Below are 17,926 nucleotides of genomic sequence, written 5' to 3' on the forward strand. Positions count from 1 at the left end.
TCCTAAGCACGTGTGTGTGGACAGGAGATACACTCTTCTTCTTTCCAGAACAACCAAGGCCACGAAACTCAAGAATGCATTTTAGCATTAATATACTTGGAAGAAACCTAGAGCCATGGACCTCAATAGCGGTATTCAGGAAACAGGGCTCCAGGTTTCATTTTACTCAAGATTTGTTTAGATAACTGCTACAAATATTCATCTGACGTCGAGAGTGTGGATCACGATTCACGTCCTGAACTGTAAGTTTCAAAGTCCGTCCTTTGTTGAACAAAGGCCTGTGGGACATCGGACTAAACTGCAAAGTAAAAGGCATTTGATGGACACATCTCAGAGCTGCATGTGTGGACGGAACTCCTCACACTGAGAAACCACCCACCCTCCCTTGGTCTTGCAAGGGTGTCGACGCCATCATCCCATGTGTGTCACGCGAGCTGGTAAACGGCTCGACCATGGCCAGCTTGACCAAAACTTGCTCAGCAGCAATGAAACAGCATGCATCTCTTACCGTTGGCTTTATGCTGGTTGAGGTACAGGCCTTTATAAAACTTGCAAGTTGAATTATCCCCTTTGCAAACACCACATGCATCCAAAACTGCTTTAGAGCCAAGTTCATGATCGCATCCCACTGGCTGTGACAAAAATAAAAAAATAATACCAACAAAGTGAGAAAAAAATCAGAAAAGCCAGTGGCTAAAAATAACCAAGAGGTTCGTGGGTCTCTGCCTTCAGAACATTAGGAAGCTAGTACAGCTTTAGGGTTAAAAGCAGTGTCTCAAGTTTGGGGGTTCAAATCCCTCCTCTGCCTTTACCAGATGTGGGACTAGGGAAGTTATAGAGTTCATCTAAAGCTTGCTGAGACCCTACATCTGGAAAACTGGAATAAAAAAGTCACTGCTGTTACTAATGGCAGGTGAACTGATTTGGGCCAGCTGAGCCCCCCCACACGATTCCCCCCCCAACACACAATGGAATTAAAAGGAAGACTAATTGGCAGGAAATAGTACTATGATGTCAAAACACATCTGTGAGGCTGTGACCATATACTGAACATACTTAGCAAACATGCCATGGAAGCTTACTACTATTTTTTACATTCTTATTTAATTTTTGCAACTATGGCGTGTAGTAGAAATGCCATTATCTCCATTGCATATGCGCAGAGCTGGGTGAAGAGGAATTAAGAATGTCGGATGGGGTCTTGCTGAGAGTCAGTGGGGACGTTAGAGATGGCGCGCACATCCAATTTGCAAACATTGGCCTTTCCCCCTAAGCTGCCTTTTCTCCAGACACAGAATCTCTTGTATTACTTCTCACAGTGCACATCTGATATGAGGAAACACAAGCAAGACCACACATTCCAAAACAGAAACGGTCTCTTACTTCACAAATCCCGTCAATACAAACGTCGTGTTTGTTTGGGGAGCAAGGAGTTCCGTCTTTCACCTTGCCGGACATTGCAAAAAAAAATTCAAAGTTCTCAGCCTTGCAGTACAGTTTACACCGATCTGCCTCTAGAAGCAAAAAGATCAAGACAGGACGTGATCAGGAGGCAATCACAGGAAAATGACCCGATGACCAAAAGGATGAGATAAATTTATTTAGAAAGCTATCATGACTAAAATGGGAAATGTTACACCATTTTGTAGGTGGGTGTGGGTGTGCATGCACGAATGCACATACACGTGCTTATAAAAACAGGAATCCCATTTGCAATTCATATACAACTGCTTTAACACACAAAAAGTTAATTTTTCTAATTCTTAGTAATAGCCACAAAACACACAATTGATGGGTTGTACAGCTACTTTCCTTGGTTAGCAAATATTTTAGGCTTTACAGGACTTACGGTCTGCTAGTGACAAGATAGAAATGAAGGGACATTTCCGTGTTCCAAAAAAAACTTTATTTACAAAAACAAACAAAAATTGGTCAGATCTGGCCCGCAGGCCATAGTTTGCTGACCATGAGGGAGGACAGGGATTACTTTAGATATGTATTAGGGCAGTTAAGAGAAAATAGTTCAGACACTTCAGGGAAAAAAAAAAAAGGAGGGTATATGGTTTATGTTTATAAAACATATAGAGAATAATCACGTCATGAAAAGGAAGAGGAAACAAATAAAGTAAACCTAAAGGCTAAAAAATGTAACTTTTATTGACCATAAAGTCCCTGAGAAGTTTCTGGTATCACAGGCAAAAAGAAAAAAAATACTGTATTTCTACAGAGCTCTTGTTATCAGAAAGGAGTTATGCCAATTTCCCAAACACAGAGCGTTCTTCTTGGCCAGCAGCTCCAGAGGACATTTCTCATGGGAGCCCGTGCGTGGGCGACACCACACAACGGCCCTGACAACAGTTGTACAACACACGTGTAAACAGTTTGCAAATCGCTGTGCTTCATAAAACCTCTCGAAACGAGACAAAGTCAAAACTTAAATGTGAAAGTCGTTAGATTATCAGGATCCAACTATGCAGATGTGTCGATGGATGGAAAGTTTCTCCTTTACCGAGAAATTTCTTTAAACAGCTTTATTAAACACTTTGTAATTTTTGCATCGGAGATTACGGAAGATGTATCTATACCCTTTCTTTTCTCCGTCAGGCCCAGGCATGAACAAGTTCTAAAAAGTTCAGTTTTACCCACAGAGGCTCTGGGGCAAGTTTCTCAACTGGTCTATTGGAAACACAGAAGGGAGAAAAAGAAATCTCACTACTGTTAGACAAAGACTGTCTACACTTATAAATAGTCTTCCCCTGTTCTTTCCCAACCTGCAGGAATGTCACCAGACCTTCAAATCATGGTCAGTGTTTCCCGATTCTAAGTACGTATCAGAAGGAGAAGAGGGAGAAACAAAAGGCCTTAATTTTTCCATCTCCTATGCTAGCATGGGAGCTTCCCAGACTGGGTCTCTGTTCTACTCAGTGTAGAGTAGATTAGCGTCTAGCAGAATGGCTAGCCCCACGTCTAGCAGAATGGCTCCCATGCAAGAAATGCTCAGTGAACATCCGTTGAGCAAATGAATGAAGTGGCATGTTCCTTACTCAGTAAGGCTGCAATTAAATTAGTGAAAATCTTTTGAAACCAAAAAACATTTTTACAAGTTACAAAATCTATTTGCTTCACTGTTTCCTCATGTACTCAACACAGAAGCTATTTAAAGGGTGATCACAAAACACATTCCGTAAACACTGTGTCTGAATGAAAGACATGATGTGGGAAAGACCAAGGAGAATCCAAGAAAACAAAGCAAGGAACAGAAGGGGAAGTGAAAAATGAAGGACAGCAGGGTCTGGGGGAAAGAGCCATACGTAAGAATCACGGAATGATGGGTATGTTCAACCAAGGAAACAAAAATTTGAAGACATGCTGGACTTGAAAGCAACTGCACGTGTTCTATCTAATTGTCCGCGGGAAGCTGTTTGAGCAGTGCCCTTCCTAGATAACGCTCAGTTCCTGGTAGAATGCCTCCAATGATGGAGAGCCAGCCACTCATAGAGGGGAAACACATCCATTATGGACAGTTAATATTTCTTTATTCACTCATTCATTCTGAAAATTAGTATGTGCCAAGGGCTGTTCTCAGATGCTGGAGGTCCAAGCATACTCAAAATGGACAAAGGCTTCGTCCCGTGGAACATAAATTCTTATGGGGAGAAAGATAATGAATAAGCGACTATATGATATAAACTCATGCCTGGATAAGAGCTATGGAGAACAAAGCAGGTTAAGGATTCAGAGGATGACATGGAGGAAGGATATTCTGGATCTTCAAGGATAACCCTTGAACTAATCCTGTCCTCTGAAGTGGTTTCAAATAAATCTAAATCCTTTCTAGTTATTATCTCTGAATGTTTGTAGGTACCTGGTTTCTTTTCTCCTTTCCTTGGTAAGTTTGCAAATTATTCTGTTGGAGAATTTTTTTTTAAATGACTGTATTCCCAGCTTTATCACTGAAGTCCAAGAGAAAATGAAATGGCCCTTAGACGAGCTAACTTTGCAAGCACACATTTGTTCCATAAAGCAAGAAAGAGGCGTACCATGAAGTCTCACTTTAAAAAATGGTTTAAAACTCATTAAGAAACACCACACCTGTTATCTCTTAGTGCAATCTGAAACACTGGAGATAATAAAGGGTTGAGTTTCTATTTTAAAAAAAGAAACACGTATAAGTACACACTTATAGATTGCTCATTGCAATTGCAGAATTTTCATGCCTGTCTCTCTCTGTGCTTTTGGATAACCAGTCATGACCCAAAAGCATACAGTGCTCCCATGATGGCTGGGCTGGCACTGGGGAGAGCGGCACTCTCACCCCATTCCGTGCTGTGCGCGGTCTCTAACTCGGCTGGCTTCTCCGTGGTGATTGACAACACGGGTTCACTTTGAGCTTCTGCACAGCTACAGCCCTCAGTCTTATTTCCCATGAATTGCCACTAAGTTCAGTGTCTTTCCCGTTCTACCCACGTGCCCTTAGGGCCCCCAGTAATCCTTTCTCAAGGGAGGATGGCTGATATTTGATAAAGCAAGGGAATGGAAATAATAGAAGGCAAACAACCAGAACGGTGACAGCATAGTCTGTGAAGGGAACAGAAAGTGCATTAAATGTGCACGTTATAACTAAAATAAATGTTTTGATACTTCGGTAAAATAAAAACAATTCAATTTAAAAGGCAAAATACAAGCCAAACTTTAAGTAATAATAAGTACTAGGAACCCAGTATGGATACATTTTGAAATTCACAGCTCTGTGTGTGTGTGTGCGTGTGTGTGTGTATGTAATGCCCTGCAAACAGGCCTTCCCATGCATGTAATCATCTAACATGTCAATTGCTGAATAGGGTGTCTCTATGGGGCATATATGGTTTCATGGGTTTCTGGTCTGGACAACTCATACCAATTCCAATTAACATCCCTGGGGGACTTAATTGCTGAAATAAGTTTAGAAACGTAAGTACATTCCAAACACACGAACCCTTTGACTTACAGATGTGGGGGACAAGGGGTGTCTTGTGAAAAAAAAAAGTATGGAAAAATAAACAAAACCTATGGAAGTGAATGAAAAACTGGGTCAGGACGGGTCTAGGCGGTGACGTCAACATCAAAACTGTTATGTAGGCCGCGATTTCTCCTGTGTTCATTCACATTACTGTCCACATAGAGTCCTGTTTGTTGGAGGCACAGAGACCAAATTACCTTCCACTTTGGTATAGGGTTTCCACTGGTAGAACCATCCACGGAAAGGTTTGCTGTTATACTCTGCACACTGCTGGGCTCGGAAATCCAAGCTATTTTCATTACAGGGGTCAATATTGCACAGCTGATAGATACGGCTAGAACCTGGACAGAACTTGCCACCATATTGAGGCCTAAAAATAAAATGAAAGAGCTTTAGTGCAAACAGAGGGCTCACTATCAGGCATGAGCAATAATACAAGGGGGGGACAATCAAGATGAACATTGGCAGAAGGCATGCAGTGTAAACAAGCTATAACAAGAACAGAAATAACGCAGTAGACGACACGCTATGTCCCTTCTTGCATCCACGGCAGGAGAAACTGACAATCAGGGACTTGCTCTTTCTTTTCCCAATATGGCCCTTGGGGAGGCACCACCACCGCCCAGCAACTGGAACTGCCATATTAGCTAAATCTGTTTTGTCATCTCTGATCCCAGTGTCACATTCTGGCCATTTCCTGAAAGAATGGTGAAAGCATATTCCTGGTACTCCTCATGTTACCTGCGTTAGGGAAATTTGTAAACGCACCTAAGTGTTCTCATGAGTGTAGACAGATGTGTGTCTGTGTGCTACACACACCCCACACTGGTATCAAAGCTCTGCAAATGTGCACCCAACCTACTCCCCAGCTCTCCTCCCATTTCTGAACACCCCCAGCTTCCTACAGGGTGCCGTCTGCCTGCCGCTATGTAGAAGGTCAGGACACTGAAGAGAAAGAGCAGGGGGTCCCATTTGCCATGTCCCCCCATCCAGCTCTGTCAATCATTGAGCTGATGTTCGGATTATTATCTATTCTGTATTTTACTCTAGTTGATCCTAAACTGTGAACAAAAATTCCCTTGTTTTCATCTGCATAATCACTTTTTAACTTTGTAGGTGGCCTACTCCTCTCCTGCCAAGCACAATGGGAAATGGATTTCCAGCGTAGGGAATCCCATTAGAACATAAATAATTATGATCTAATGGCCGGCTCTTTTAGCTCTTGCTAGGTAGACTGCAAAAACCAGAAAGCAATATAAAGGAAAAAAAGGAGCATAAACCAAACTGAAAATAACCAATAACAGCTTAACCAGCTTCTTCCAGGCACAAAGCAATTGCTTTTTCTCATGCCCACTTTTTTGTGCTTTTCTCCAAAGGCTAAAACCCAGCTATGGATCATCTCATACAAAAGCTCAATGCAAACATGTAACATGAAAGAAGGCTCCAGGTTAATAAATTTATGTGATTAAAATTCCTTGTCTCTTTAGGAAGCACAAGAATGCTATAAAACACCCCTGGATTTGCTTCAGCATATTTTATCAAATCCTCGTGCAACTGCACGCTAAGATGAATTCAACAGAACCGGGAAGTGTCAGCTGCCAGAATGACATTTTTTTGCTATTTCAAAACACTCTGGAGCAACTACTTAAACATTCAGCAGCCATTGTGCTAGATCAAATCCCCGATGACTTCTTAAGTCATTATCTGAAAAGCACTTAGCAAAACCTTAAAGGGCCCTACGATAGCCTTATTATTCCTGGTCATCTTTACAAGGCATGTTTAAAACTTCCTTAGTTGAAGACATTCTGTCTGAAATTTTACAAATAACGTTCCCTGAGACTACTCAGATTCAACAAAGTGAAAGAGGACCATAGGTGTTACTTTTTCAACTCAGAAACCGTAACATGGAAAAGATCTCGAAACTTCCATAGCAACCCCTCATTTTGTAGATGTGGTGAAAGACAGCTGAGAAGGCTCATAAAACTTGCTGAATGGAGATCACACAGCCAGCAAGAGACAGGGCACGGCTATGCCCCCTATTTTTGACTCCCCAGGATCCTTTCCCTGACCCCACTCTGCCTGCGTTTAGCTGAGTTAGGCAGCAGCGGCCAGCAGGGAAGAGGAAGACAGTCAGACACAGTGGTTAGGGAGTTGGCCTTTTATAATGAGGCCAATCTGGATTTAAATATTCTCTGCCTCTTCCCAGCTTATCTTTAAGCAATTGTGCTTAACCTCCTAACCTGTAAAATGGGGGCAATTGGGATGATTAACTGAGATAATGTTTGTAAAGAATTTAGGGCTGACAAAGTAAGGAAGCAGCCCAAGGGGCCATCAGTAGAAGAATGGATAAAGAAGAGGTGGTATATATACAATGGAATATTACTCAGCCATCAGAAAGAATGAAATCTTGCCATTTGCAGTGACGTGAATGGAGCTAGAAGGTATTGTGCTAAGCGAAATGAGTCAGTCAGAGAAATACAGAGAAATATGATCTCACTCATATGTGGAATTTAAGCAATAAAACAAATGATCATAGGGGAAAAAAGAGAGAGAGACAAACCAAGAAACAGACTTTTAACTCTAGAGAACAAACTGACGGTTACCGGGGGGAGGTGGGTGGGGGGCTGGGGGGATAAGGGCTGGGGATTAAAGAGTACACTTATCATCATGAAAAAAATAAAGTAAAATGATTAAAAAAAAAAACCAAAGGTCACAAAATAAATGAGATACAATTTTCAAAAAAAAAAAAAAAAAAAGAATTTAGGGCTGAGTTTAGGGCAGAGTCAGCACAAATCAATCATAACTGTAAAATGCTTTTTGCTTTTAATGACTGGCAAGAATTTGTACTTTTCCATCAAATCCTCAAAATACAGGTACATTTTTCTGCAGCTAAAACCAGGAGTGTTAGGATAAATTGACAGAAAATCCTACCATGACATCTTTAGATGTAACAAGATTAAAAACAAAAATATAAACAGTCAGAAAATCAATGTCTGGGAACATGATTTTGTCCTTATATTAGACCATTATAAAGGATACTCATTTTTACTTCTGCATAATTTATCATGTCCTGGCTACAAGTGGTTACAATATTGGCTGGCTGATCAACAGAACCAGGAAGGGAGCTCTGTTTAAAAACAAAATCAAAAACAAAAACAGAGAGCCAGACAGACAGATGGACTCACTCCTGGGTCCCTCGACTTTCTCAATAAGAATATATGCTGGGAAGACACAGAAATCAGTGTTTTTTAAAGCACATTTGGCTATTTTGAAAATCACCTGAGCCTGGAAATTCCTGGCTGAAAAATGGGCTGGAGATTTGATTCAATTATTATTCTAGAGCCATGACTCTAGTGGTCTATTATTTTTTTCTCAAACAGACTTGCATTTTAGGAAAGTTCTAGAATGCCTTTGCATGTTTCATTTTCACCACTTAAATTTTTGCAATTAGTATTTTTGACTGGACTTTAGAGAAATTCCACTAGGCTCCTTCAGACTGTAATAACTGAACAGTCAGGGAACCAGAAAGAAAGTCAGAGCATTAAAACTGTGGGCTCCTGGTCTGACTCCACCACTTCCAGCTTGGTGACCCGGGCAAAGATTGCTGCTCTGAGACCCTCCGCTTCCCCTGGTTACTCATTCGTCAAATAACCGGATTAGACAACAGGGTGCGACTCAGGCATCTGTTGTAGGTAGACTGAGAGGGAGGGCTGGAGAGACGTTTCGAGGTTCCTGAGGCACAGCAGAGCTCAGCAGAAAAACGTCCACTTCAGGGGTGCCTGGGTGGCTCAGTTGGTTAAGCACCGGGCTCTTGGTTTAGGCTCAGGTCATGATCTCAGGGTCATGAGATCAAGCCCAACGTCAGGCTCTGTGCTGAGCATGGAGCCTGCTTGAGACGTTCTCCCTCTCCAGCTGCCCCTCCCCGCACTTGCGCTCTGTCTCTCAAAATAAATAAATAAAAATAAAAATGTCCACCCCAGACAGGGGAAAGAGAAGAGCAGAGCCATACTTGTGTGGTACCAGACACTCCAGAACAGATAACCTTTAAACACTTTTGAAGCTGAGAAGTTGGATCAGTCCACGAATCAGCCAGGAGTTCATTTTTATGAAACAAAATGCGTTCTGGGAAAACCATCATTATGTGAAATAAGAGCTCCTACTGCATCTCACATGAGAAAACGAGACTAGTTAGGTGGGGTGATGTGAACAGACCACATGTCTGAACTGAAGCAAAGAAGAAATCAGTAATTTAAAAATGGGGGGCGGGGGGTGGAACCCTCAGTTTTACTACAACAAAGTGAAATAAGAACAGAAAACAACTAATTCAATTGCCTTGGGACAGCTGTGAATGTACTTGTTTTATTTGTGAGACATAATTAAAGTAAACACTACCCCGAGGAGCCTTCACCTTGTTGAAAATGATAAAACAGCACCAACTGGAACTACATTAGTGATGCTTTTATTAGGCATTTCTAAAATTACAATATGATATTTCCATGAACAATGCCCTATTACAATGAGAGTTCTCAATCCCACAGATACGAGAGAGGTTTTAATTTAAATCTCAGGGGTGTCATTCACGCACTTTACCAGCACAGCTATGAAATTAGGTAATCTATTTCTTTCTTGGGAAAATACTGAGCTGTAAAATGTTGTGATGTATGAAAACCAGATCCGTGAAATTGGCTGAAAAAATGAAAAGTAATATAATGATTTTAAGAATTCTTATCCAAAATAGGGGCTACATTCAAAGTACGAGGAGGGTGGTTTTAGTAATCGGGTATTAGCTAGAAGTGCATCACAAGCCTGTCTACCATCCCACCTAGTTACCGGATCCGAATAAACCAGTGAGTTTCAGCTGGGGATGGCTTTGCTTCCTACAGGACATTCATTCAGTAGTCTCGGGACAGTTTTGGTTATCACGGGGCCTTTGGGGAGGGAGCACCACCCTACTGGCATCTAGTGGGGAGAGGTCAGGGTTGCTGCTAAACATTCTGCCATGTCCTGGACAAATCCCATAACAAAGATTTTCCAGCCCAAAATGTCAATAGTGTCAAAGTTGAAGAATACCGTTAGCCTGATATCCCAAGGAGCGCCTAGTAAACCACGGTCAAAGCATCTTCCGACCCTCTCCTATTTTGGAACAAACTGGCCTCTTGAGCCAGCTCAGGCTGCTGACTCAGACGAAATGCCAGGTCTCTTTTAAATTTTCCTTCTGCTCCAGTTTCATTATTTATTTTAATTCTCAATCCACCAAACATTATGCAATGCTTATAACACGCCAGGCACTTTGTAGAAGTGCTTTGTGAATATTAACTCAGTTGACGTAGGCACTCTCCTTATCCCATTTTTTACCAGGGAGGAATCCAGAGCAGGGAGAGACAGTTGTCTTGGCCACACAGCTGGAGAGAGGCAGGGCCAGGAGGCAAACCTAGGGTTCTGGGATTAGGAGCCTGTGTTCTTGATATTCGCGCTATACCACCACTCAAACAGGGCTGTGGAGTGAAATCCCTATTTTCCAGGGATCCCTCACGTTCTCCTCTCTCTACCACATTCTCCAAAGTCCAGTTTCATCAGTAAGGCCTGTCTCCCTGCTCCCCTTGCTTTTGAGGACCCATCCTCGGCTGCCCTGTACTCCTAGTCGAGTTTAGGATGAAAGTGATAAAAGCCACACGGACCCGGGATCTGTTTGTTGAATGCCCGCTGGATGCTCCCCGGTATGCCAGGCATTCTGCAGACCCAATGCTAATCCCCCCAAACCTTCAGAGGGGGCATCACTATCTATCTCCATTTTACACATAGACTCAAGCTCAGAGTTCAAGTGAACTTCCCAGAGTCACATGGTGAATAGGTGGCTGACCCAGGATTTGCAGTCCCATCTCGCTCTCAAGCCTGGGCTCTGTCTACATCCCTGTGCCAATCAGGAAGTGTGCATCTCCCGTGCATTGCACATGGGGGTGAGAGCAGAGAAGAGCAACATAAAACCCCCTTCGTTTTCAAAGAACACAGATGGCAGTTCAGAACCCCGGTACACCCGGGCCACAGCTGCCCGCAGGTGATCAAAGGCCAGTCTCCATCTGTAGACATTGCGATTAGCCCTCACTGTGTTCTGTTTAAAGAAAACGGAATTTGTTGTCGGTATCTTAACAGTTGGGAAATTTCACACACATTTTTTTGGGATTTCTGGTTTCTCTTGAAAAGTCAGGCAGATCTGTCAACACGTGTTGATGTACATTCCTGCAAGGCAAAAATTAGCATACTTTCTCCAGTTCATCAGTTTGAGACACACACACACACACATTCCACTGGCCAAGCTTCTCTGCTCGACAACACAGGCATTTGATGGTGTGACCGTGTGGCTCGAGTTTAGATTCAGAAAGGAGCTCGGACTATCACTAGAGTCTCTGGTCGTCCTAGTCACACACTGAGTAGTTCCTTTGTTGTTTTTGGGTTTCTGACCGCCACACCCCCGCCCCCCCCAATTTGGTCGCGATTCACCAGAGGGAAGGAAGCTACCCTTAAAACCAACACGTAAGCAAAACAAAAGCAAAACAGTACATTCTTGCCTTTTCCGAATACGGACTTTCTTTGGAGGCTTACTTGGGGTTATTGCAGTGTCTCTCTTGATACTTGACTCCTCCGCCACAAGTTCGCGAACACTCTGACCACTTGGACCAGGCAGACCACTGGCCGTGGACGGGCCGGGGCCCGTGCTCCCCGAACTTCACACACTGGCCTTGCCGACACCACTGCGGAAAGAAGGCGTGACACGGTTCCTGTCAGAGGCCACGTGCGGACGGGAAGGAGAGGCAGACATCTGCCCATTAACGGGGAACATGAGCATGTGGGCAAATGGGAGGGCGCAGGACACCCCGGCAGAATTCCCTGGCTGGCCGCACTTTGCCGGCACCCGGTCACTCTGCACCTACCATGTGCGGTTTGAAAAGCTGGCATCTAGAGGAGGGGGCACCTGTCACCAGCAGGCGAGGATCATATGCTTTGTGAGCCGTCAAGGTGAAATGTTCAGATAAGATTCCACCCAACAGCCAAGGGAGTCAGCGCAGGCACAAGGACCACGGAGCCTCCCCTGACATCGAGCAACAAGGCTGCTTCAAGAACAATGTGGGTCATTCACTCAAGGAGAACCAGGCTTTTTTAGGTATGAACACGGAATTCATCATTCTGATGATCTCATCATAAAAAGAGATACAATTATGCAGACATTTTTGTTTATCCCCAACCATCCCTATGGAGCACTTCTCAGGGAGCTCCAATAGCTCTCGGTTCAGGCAAATTGCGCTCATAGATAACACCCTTTGACCTTTTGTCTGTATGAAAGATCCCTACTCCAGACCCTTGGATGACTGTGGGCTGAGTGTCTTTTATGAATTAGCTCTGGGTCTTTCATTCGCCAATGCTCTGATTGAGCCAGGGCAAGACCGGTTTTCTGGGCTAACCTTTCCAATTGTTTTCCTTTATAATATATTCCAGGCTTTGCTGGTCATCTCCGTCCGTCCTTGGGGTTTGCCTTAGCCTCTGGTAGTGGTTTTATTCCTGCGGTGCTTTTATTATGAGCAAGTTCTGCATGACTTAGCGTAACAGCACACTTTCCTAAAAGCCTCTGCCACAAGATCCAACGGGTTGGGGTTTGGACCATGCTGGGTTCTGCCGAGGAGTGGGGCTTCAGTTACAGAGTTAGGGGGAGGTGGCTGGACTTTCAAATCTTCACTTTCCCCCCAGGATACATTTGGCTCCGTGGCTGTTTATTGCGTTGCGAGTGCACTTTGCCCAGGTCAAGATGCTGCTTCCTTTCTTCGAATTCTTGTCGCGTACGGATTGCTTCTTGTGTTTTTCATTTGTCTTTCCCCTGGATTAATTGTCATTTCAGAGTTTGCATGAACTCATATAACGCCATTGAGCACTTTTAGGGGGAAAGCAATTAACTGGTCATCCGATGATTTTGTCCACTGGGAGCAGGAATGAGAATTTTCCCGACCAGGAATCCCAGGGACTCTCCTGGCTGAGCTCAGCGGAGGACACAAAATGACAACAGCCAACAACAACAGCAGGGGCTGCACTTCATGGAGTTGCTTCCAGGTGCCAGAAATAGCGCCGGCCAGGGGAGAGGGAGGACTCCCCACGCACTTTCTAACGTAATCCTCCCCAAGCGCTAAGGAGTTAATAACTATTTTCTGGATGAGAGCAAATTTAGCAAAGAAATACTAACACAGCTACCCAAGCAGCCACACAGCGAGCTGAGGCTCGATTTCAACTCCGTCACCAAAGCTCCTCAACAGGATACGTATACTTCTCGCCTCAGAGGCAAACGCCCCCCCTCTAGGTCTTAACCCTACTTTCTTTTTTTAAGAAATAAGGTTTTAAATCTGTTCCAAACCTTCAATTAATTTAACTTTCTTTTATTTCCAGATTCATCCTAGTATTGGCTTAGGTTGCTAACAGATTGTCTCCTCTGGCTTTTTCATTCAGTATAGAAATCAGAAATAAATACATAAACACACACACACACACACAGCCTCTTTGGATCTCATTGCAGAGGCTTTTAGGAAAGTGTGAAGTTATGCTAAGTCATGCAGAACTTGCTTATAATATACATATTTTAAATCCATGTGTGTGAATACACACACNTAACAGATTGTCTCCTCTGGCTTTTTCATTCAGTATAGAAATCAGAAATAAATACATAAACACACACACACAGCCTCTTTGGATCTCATTGCAGAGGCTTTTAGGAAAGTGTGAAGTTATGCTAAGTCACGCAGAACTTGCTTATAATATACATATTTTAAATCCGTGTGTGTGAATACACACATGCATAATCCACACTTACAAAATTCTACATATAAAATTGTACCTATCCATCCATACATAGATATGCACGTCTTCTAATTTCAAACTGAGTGGCCGTAACTGGGCGACAGCTTTTACAACCGACAGCAAACACAAGGCTTTCGTTCCTTGCATGTGTAACCAGATGGACATGTGGCTGTTCACATCCTCACATGTTTACTGAACATTCATGGTCCAAGTATCATGAATGACCAGGGACTACAGAGAGATGGGCAAGGATTCAGCCGGGTTCCAGCTACAAAGGAACAAAACGCGGAGTAGCCGCTACTCTGTAGGGCACGTGAGATAAAGCATAAGGCACGGTCCTGGCCTCAGAGTGTGTAGTCTAATGAAGAGCCAGTTCCATCCCCCAGCAGAGGCAGAGTCCGAGAACCTTCCATGTGGATGCAGTAATAACTAAACCAGAGTGATGATGGACAGAACTCATCTGAACGCTTTCTGCTGGTCGGGGGCATCCCCCACGCAGTCAAGGGGCGTTCCTACAGTATTTAGAACTGCAGGCTGGTCTCTTAAAATAATGAGGTGGGGANGAGGCAGAGTCCGAGAACCTTCCATGTGGATGCAGTAATAACTAAACCAGAGTGATGATGGACAGAACTCATCTGAACGCTTTCTGCTGGTCGGGGGCATCCCCCACGCAGTCAAGGGGCGTTCCTACAGTATTTAGAACTGCAGGCTGGTCTCTTAAAATGAGGTGGGGGAGTGGTGTGAGGACATCTGTTTTCTAACTTCTGGCCTGATGTGTCTCAGGTTACAGTAACTAAAGTCTAATCCAGGGGCATTTTCATGCCCATGGACCCACATCCCTGGTGTATGTAGGTAATAAAAACTTTAGCCCTATGCCACTTGGCACTTCCTTTCCTTGCTTATTATATCAATCCGTTCTTGTACATCCCTCTTATGTTTAATGCTGCTGCTTTCATAATGAAAAAATACCCACTAATCTTTGAGTGGCGAGTCCTAAATTTTGATGCCCTAAAAATAAAAATGACAGGGTGCCTGGGTGGCTCAGTCAGATGAATGGCTGCCTTCATCTCAGGTCATGATCCCAGGGTCCTGAGATCGAGCCCCTCATCGGGCTCCTTGCTCAGTGGTGACCCTTTTTCTCCCTCTCCCTCTGCCTCTAAACCCCCACTCATACTCCCCTTCTCTAATAAATAAATAAAATCTTTAAAAAAACAAAAAAAATGACTTGAGCAGTACTTATATGTTCAAGGAATTACTTCACTATTTCACCTCATCACACCTAGAACGTTCTATGCACATTTTCAATGAGAATCCTTAAATTGGAATTTCCTAGGACAGGTACCCCTGATGGAAAGTTGCACATAATACCTCAATTTTTTAAAAGCAGCTTAGTTTAAAAAAAAAAAACAAACCAGAGTTTAAAAATACAAATCTTTTAGGAGATGCTGAATAAATGACTCAACAACTAGTAAGCATTTTGTGAACACTCATCAATTTTTGCATGCCTGTATTTTTGCCTTTATCATTAACCTCTCACTGAAAGTCCCTCTCCCATCCAAATGAGGAGCTTCAATTCACACTCCGACACGCATCCTGGTGTACCCACTCACTGCGCTCCATTCTCAGGGCACACCTAACCCCGAGCACCGACAGCAAGTTGGGGCTTCAAGGAGGTCCGTTTAAAAATAGTCAAGAGTTACTGGCTTCTGCACAGGCTTCCCCACTGGACTGGGAGTTCTTGAAGAGATAAAACTGAATTTTATTCATCTATGTATCCCCAGAGCTTCCTGTCTCTGCTATCTATCATCAGTAAGTTGTGCAACTGAATTCACTTTAAGTGACCGAGTCTTCTCTACGGGCTCATGCTGCCTCGAGAGAGCCAAGAGCAGCGATCAGAGAACCTGGAGCATCTCCATGCTCCCATCTTTCATAGCTCTGGATCGTGGTCTTTCAAAGGAATGCACCAGATCTGGGTCACTTACTGCTCTATCAAGTGTGCCTCTCCCTCCACATGCTACTAGGAAAGGAGAAAAAATGCCAGAAACTAATATACGAATGTTCTTTGACCAAAACACAGAAATCTCCCATATTGGAGATGGTTCTGAGGGTTGACCGTACTTGCTGGCTGCTTTCTGGTACAATCAAGATGGAGACATGGCTTACCCTTCGCTAGGAGTCCCGCTAAGCGACGGGACTCCACTGAACATGTCAGAAACTCAGTGACGGGTCCTGCGAGGTGAGCAGTAGAGGCCCCGTATGGGGGGACAGTCCTTCCTTTGCTATGAAGGGGACATCTGCTCCCTGACGCTTTTCTATACTGAATCAAGTTTAAAAGGCAAACAGTATACAGTGAAAGCTTCCACCTTGTTGAAATAGAAATATTTCATCTAAAAATGGAAACCAAAGGCAGAAAAAAAAAATCATCCTCAACAATTGAGCCAATTGGGTGACATTAGCATTGAGTTTTTATAATAGCTGCAAAATAAGGCTGGTTAATTTAAAGACAAGTCAGAAAATGTATGCGGCCAAGGCATTCCATTCGGAGGTCCCAGTACAAATAGTTTGTACAATGGTTTGTTTCTATGCATCATCGTGTTTCCAGAACTAAAAACTAACAAGTACGCAGTTTACCATACTCAAGCCACAAACGGTCCCTTCCGCCGCAGGCATAAACTTGGTCTCACACCTGTGGCCCACTCGATGGCACCAAAGTGACTTGCAAATGTCCTGAAAGGAAAGAAGCAGCAGCTGGTAAGGGTGTTGATACAATAAAAACGAAACTACCCCCAGCGTTTGTGCACAATAGTGTACTTTGAGGTGGCTGACGTGGGACGTGATCCAGGAAGCAGAGGCGGCTAAGCTGCACCTGTAGCGAATCCAGCAGCGGGAAGCTTCTATGCTACCTGCACGCGTGTGTAGGCATGATGGGGAGGGAATAATAGTTCATTCGGGGACCATTTGGCTTGCAACTAAGAGACCTGGTTTGTAATCACCACCACCACCACCAGTGAAGCAGGAAAGGTTGAGACTGGAATCGAGCACATCGGATTCAAATCCTTGCCCCAGAATTCCAGGTTCCGCGCCCTATGGTCCTGTTCTAGAAGTCTCTGATGTGCGGTTTTCTCCCCCGGGCAAACAGTGATAAAAGGAGCTCTTGGCTTTCCAGGCTGGTTCTCAAGGATAAACGGTATAAATGATCACCATCATCACCTTCCTTCTCTTTATACGAATTTTCAGGCATTTTGACGATTCTCACACTAGACCATGAAAGAGTTTAACTCTCATGCCTGACTGTGGTGGGCAGAATCCTGCCCCCCCCCAAGGGACCACATCCAAATCACTGACACCTTTGACTTGCAGTTACATAGCAAAGGAGAATTAAACCTGCAGATATAATTAAGGTGGCTAATCAGCTGACCTTGAGATGGGNTGATCTTGAGATGGGGAAACTATCTTAATTTTCCAGATGGGCCCAAGATAATCACGAGGGGCCTTAAATAGGGCAGAGGAAGACGGAAGAGAACCAAAGAGAGGACAGCGGGAGGAGGACGAAGGGCGATGTTGCTGCTTTGAAGATGGGGGGAAGGGGCCATGAACCAAGGAACGCAGGAGGCTTCTAGAAGCTCCTGAGAAGGCAAGAAAATGGCTTTTCTTCTGGAGCCTCCAGAAGGGACACAACCCTGCCAACACTTGATCTCAGCCCCGTGAGACTCATTCCAGATGTCTACCTCCAGAACTGCAAGAAAATAAACTTGTGTTAAGTCACCAACCTCATGGAAAGTGATTAGAGCAGCCATAGGAAACTAATACTCTTACCAACACCATTTAGTGGTGGACACTAAACTAATTCCCCATATAAACTAATTTAGATGACGGGACTGAGCAAACTACTGACATGTTCAAAGCTGCCAAGTGACACAGCTGGAGGCAAAGGCAGGACTCGCACTGGCCTGATTCCAGCCAGAGTCCTTGACCACTGCTCCCTGGTCCTGGATTTGCCAATAATGGCAGCTGGAAAGCTCTCAACTTCTCTGAGCCTCAGGTACCCATCTATAAAGCGAGGGGACCGAACCAGATTCCTTCCAGCTCAAA

The 17,926-nt window shown here is 43.9% G+C and overlaps 1 protein-coding gene across 1 annotated transcript in view; it reads right to left on the minus strand.

Annotated features, from left to right (window-relative positions):
* The window catches only part of ADAMTS18 (ADAM metallopeptidase with thrombospondin type 1 motif 18), a 78,146-nt gene that overhangs the window by 42,192 nt on the left and 18,028 nt on the right, over positions 1-17,926 (minus strand). Inside the window, exons 8-12 of the mRNA XM_034639606.1 lie at positions 16,466-16,561; positions 11,600-11,748; positions 5,197-5,369; positions 1,384-1,514; positions 509-632 (exon numbers count right to left, since the gene is read on the minus strand). Coding sequence (XP_034495497.1) covers positions 509-632; positions 1,384-1,514; positions 5,197-5,369; positions 11,600-11,748; positions 16,466-16,561 — 673 coding nt within the window. The remainder of the gene's footprint in view (positions 1-508; positions 633-1,383; positions 1,515-5,196; positions 5,370-11,599; positions 11,749-16,465; positions 16,562-17,926) is intronic.

The sequence above is a fragment of the Ailuropoda melanoleuca genome, chromosome 12 (assembly GCF_002007445.2).
Source record: "Ailuropoda melanoleuca isolate Jingjing chromosome 12, ASM200744v2, whole genome shotgun sequence".
NCBI lineage: Eukaryota > Metazoa > Chordata > Mammalia > Carnivora > Ursidae > Ailuropoda > Ailuropoda melanoleuca.